We start from the raw sequence: 3,763 nt of genomic DNA, 5'->3' as shown, positions 1-3,763 counted from the left end.
CCCCCCTAACCCCCCCAAATTTGGGACCAGGATCCCCTAACCCCCCCAATTCTGGTCTGGGACCCCCAAATTCTATTCCAGGCCCCCCCAATTTTGCTCCCACCCCCCCTTTTCACCCCTCCAGCGCCGCCGCCACGGCCGCCCTCACCCTCCTCCCCTCCTCCTCCTCCTCCTCCCCCCCCTCCCCCCAGTCCCCCTCCCCCCAGTCCCCCTCCCCCTCCGCGGTGCCGGGGGGGCTCTGGGGGGGGTTGGGGGGCAGGGGGTCCCCCCGTCGCTGGCAGAGGTTGTGCAGGAGGACGCAGGCGAGGAGGAGGGTGGGCAGGAAGCTGAGCTCGGTGTCGTTGCGCTCGCGGAGGCAGCGCCAGCGCCGCCGCAGCCGCCCCAGGGCCCCCCCGGCCCCGCGCCGCGCCAGCCGAGCCCCCCCGCCCCCCCCCCCCCCCCCCCCGGCCCCCCCCTCCCCCCCCCCCCCCCCTTTTCCGCATCCCCTCCCCCCCTTTCCCCCCGAGCCTCCGGAAAAGCGCCGAGTCCCGGAACCTGGTGCCGGGGGGTTGGATCTCCACGTTCCAGAGGCAGCCCCGGGAATCCACGGTGGCCTGGAGGGTCACCACGTGCCGCCCCTCCCCCGCCCTGTCGCGATAGAGCCCCGGGGGGCCCCCGGGGGGGGCTCGGATGGGGACCCGCAGCCGCGCCAGGACCCCCCGGAGCTGCGGCAGCCGGAATTCCGGATCCCGGGGGTCCCGCCCGCCATCCGGGGCGATCGGGGCGTTTTCCATGGGAATCTGGGGGGTTCCGGAATTTTCCGCCGCTTTCCCGGTGTTTCCCGGGGGATCCCGGCCGGAATTTGGCTTCCCGGGGTTTTCCAGAGGGGTTTTCCAGGAGTTTCCCGGGAGCTCACGCCCGGAGCTCGGCTGGGTCCGGGAGCTCCCCACAGGAATTCCGGAATTTTCCGTCAGTTTCCTGGCATTTCCCTGGGGTTCCCAGCCGGAATCCTGGAAAATTTTGGGATTTTCCGTGGGAATCTGGAGTTTTCCAACATTTTCCGTGGGAATTTGGTTTTTTCCAGACTCTTCCGCCGGGATTTGGCATTTTCTGGCGCTTCCCGGTGGTTCCCAGCTGGAATTCGTTGGGATTTGGGGTCTCCCGGAGTTTTTTTCCGTCGGGATCTGGATCTTTCCGGAGTTTCCCGCCAGGATCCGACGTTTTCCAGGGTTTCCCGGGGTTTCCTGGCCGCAGTTCAGGACAATGTGGCGTTTCCGGGGGTTTTCTTGGGATTCCCACTTGGAATTGGGGGGAATTCGGGGCTTTCCGGAGCCTTCAGCCGGAGGAGTCCAGGTTTTCCCAGAGTTTTCCGGGGATTCCCATCTGGAATTCGGCGGGATTTGGGTTTTCCTGCTGCTCCTCCGGGGGCAGTTCCCGGCATTCCTGGAATTCTGAGGGAATCCCGGGCCGGGATTGAGCAGGAGGCTTCCGGAACCTTCCGCGGCGGGTCGGGATTCCGACCCCAAATCCATCGGGATTGGGACTTCCGGGGCTGAATCCATTGGGAGGTGCAATTCCTGGCTGGAATCCTCTGGAATTCCTCCCTCACCTCCCATCTCCAGGCAGGATTTTGCCCCCGAATCCCTCGGGATTTGAAGGTCTGGCAGATCCGTGGGCATTTGGAGCTGCCCAGTTCTCATTCCCGCTTTCGTTCCCATTCCTGTTCCCATTCCCACTCCCATTGCTGTTCCCATTCCCGTTCCCACTTCCGTTCCTGCCTCCCCCGCGAGCAGATCCATGGGCAGCATCAACCTCCCCGCTCCCACCGCCATTCCCGCTCCCATTCCCTCTCCCGTTCCCTCTCCGGTTCCCTCGTCCCCCCCCAGGATTCGCACGACGGCCCCGCAGACGTCCCTGAGGATCTTGCAGACGGAGCTGCGGGACACCCCGAAGGTGGCCTCGAGCGCTCGGTACTCGGTGACGGCGCCCAGGCGGCTGAGGGTGAGCGCCAGGCGCACCTCGGCGGGCACCGCGCGCCTCATGGCCGTGTCCCGGCGCCCGATGGCGCCGCCCAGGCGCGACACCAGCTCGTCGAAGGTGGCCGGGGGGAGACGGAAGCGCTCGCTCCACTCGTGCCCGCCCAGCGCCTTCTCCCGCACCGTGGCCCAGAAGGCCGAGCTGCGGCTGCGGCTCCACACGCGGCCCCCGCGGCTCCGGCGGCAACGGCGGCGACGCTGCTGCTGCTGCTGCTGCTGCTTCGAGGAGGCCGCCGCCGGTGGCGCCGGAGTGGGCCCCGGAGTAGGCCCCGGAGTAGGCCCCGGAGTAGGCCCCGGCGGGCCCAGCGCCAGGCGCAGCGCCGAGAGGCGGCGGCGGCGGCGCCGCAGGAGGTGGCGGAGGAGGAGGAGGCGGCGGAGGAAGAGGCGGCGGCGGCGGCGGCGGCGACGGCGGAGGAGGAGGAGGAGGAGGAAGGAGAAGGAGGCGGCGGCCAAAGGTAGCGCCGCCGCCGCCGCCGCCACGGGCGGCGCCATGTTGGGCGAGAGGCGGTGCCGCGCATGCGCGCGAGAAGGGGGCGTAACGGCACGTAGGGCACGCGGGGGGGGTTTCAAATAATGAAGGGCGCATGCGCCAAAAGCGAAAAATATTTACGATTATTTCAGGATTTTGGAGGGTTTTAGGAACTGCTTTGGGGCATTTCATGGGTCTCTCGGGGAGATTTCGCCCTTTCACCTATTTAACCAGAACTGGCCAATCAGCGCTCGGGGCGCCTCCGAGGGGGCGGGACTCCGTGTCCTCTCATTTAATCGCGTTGCTCAATAAACCCTGACAACCAATCACGTCTCTGCGCTCCTTTTGACTGGCAGGAGTTCCTGGCGTTTCAACCAATGGGTTTTCGGGGCGGGTCGAGAAGGGCGGGACTTCTCCCGCGCTCAGCGAATGGCGGCGCCGCGTGGGCGTGTCCTCGCCCTCCCCTCAGCGCGGGCGCCGCCATGGAGCCGCTGCGGCCGCTGCTCGTCCCGTTCCTGCTGCCCGAGCGCTGCTTCGACGAGCTCTTCTTGCGCTTCCACCTCCTCAACGGTGCCGAGAGGAGGCTCGCGAGGGGGATTTTCGGGCGTTTTGGGCGGGTTTGGGGTGTTTCTGGGGTTTGTTTTATAATGGAATTGGGTGGGGCGGGCGTGGCCGCCATGTTTGTTTTTGGCGGCGAAGCCTCGCGCCGCCATCTTTGTTATGGGCAAGGGAAGATGTGGGCAAGAGGCGGCGGCGCCATCTTTGTTGTGGGCAAGGAGGGGGCGTAATTTTGGGGGGATTTGGGACCCCCCTGACCCCCCCTCGTTCGTGTTTTTCCCCCTCGCAGTTCCGTGTCTGAAAATCCTCCTGAGCAAAGCCCTGGGATACGCGATCGTGGCGGGATCCGTCCTGGGTGAGGGTCTGGGGGGTCCTGGGGGGGGGTTTTGGGGGGTCTCGGGGGGGGGTTGGGGGGGGGGGGGGGGGGGGGGGGGGGGGGGGGTTGGGGGTCCCTGACTTCTTCTGCCCCTCCCCTGCCCAGTGAAGGTGCCTCAGGTGCTGAAGGTTTGGGGGTCCCGGGGTTGGTTTGGTGTTATTTTGGGGGGGGTTGGGGTTATTTTGAGGGTATTTTGTTGTTATTTTGGGGAGGTTTGGTGTTACTTTGGGGGGTTTGGGGTTATTTTGGGGGTATTTTGGGGTTATTTTTGGGGGGGTTGGGGTAATTTTGGGGGGATTTCGGGGTGGTTTTGGGGGTCTCTGACCCCTTCTGTCCCCCCCCCCA

The 3,763-nt window shown here is 66.3% G+C and overlaps 1 protein-coding gene and 1 long non-coding RNA gene across 2 annotated transcripts; one reads left to right on the top strand and one right to left on the bottom strand.

The window, feature by feature from the left end:
* Positions 1 to 480: 480 nt before the first annotated feature.
* LOC113941714 lies at positions 481 to 2,507 on the bottom strand (the record flags this gene model as incomplete). Its single annotated transcript, XM_027632854.1, has 5 exons — positions 2,466 to 2,507; positions 1,816 to 2,234; positions 1,542 to 1,713; positions 1,121 to 1,511; positions 481 to 988 (listed from the first exon to the last, which is right to left on the bottom strand). Coding segments are annotated over exons 1-5 (1,532 nt in total), but the record flags the coding sequence as incomplete, so codon positions are not given.
* A 413-nt stretch (positions 2,508 to 2,920) lies between these two features.
* Positions 2,921 to 3,567, top strand: LOC113941715. Its single transcript, XR_003525737.1, has 3 exons — positions 2,921 to 3,054; positions 3,332 to 3,397; positions 3,524 to 3,567. It is a non-coding gene; the product is annotated as an uncharacterized LOC113941715 (long non-coding RNA).
* The last annotated feature ends 196 nt before the right edge of the window (positions 3,568 to 3,763 follow it).

The sequence above is a fragment of the Corapipo altera genome, unplaced genomic scaffold, assembly GCF_003945725.1.
Source record: "Corapipo altera isolate COAL_440 unplaced genomic scaffold, ASM394572v1 56291, whole genome shotgun sequence".
NCBI classification, from domain to species: Eukaryota; Metazoa; Chordata; class Aves; order Passeriformes; family Pipridae; genus Corapipo; species Corapipo altera.
This window is presented reverse-complemented; position numbering and strand designations above follow the sequence as displayed.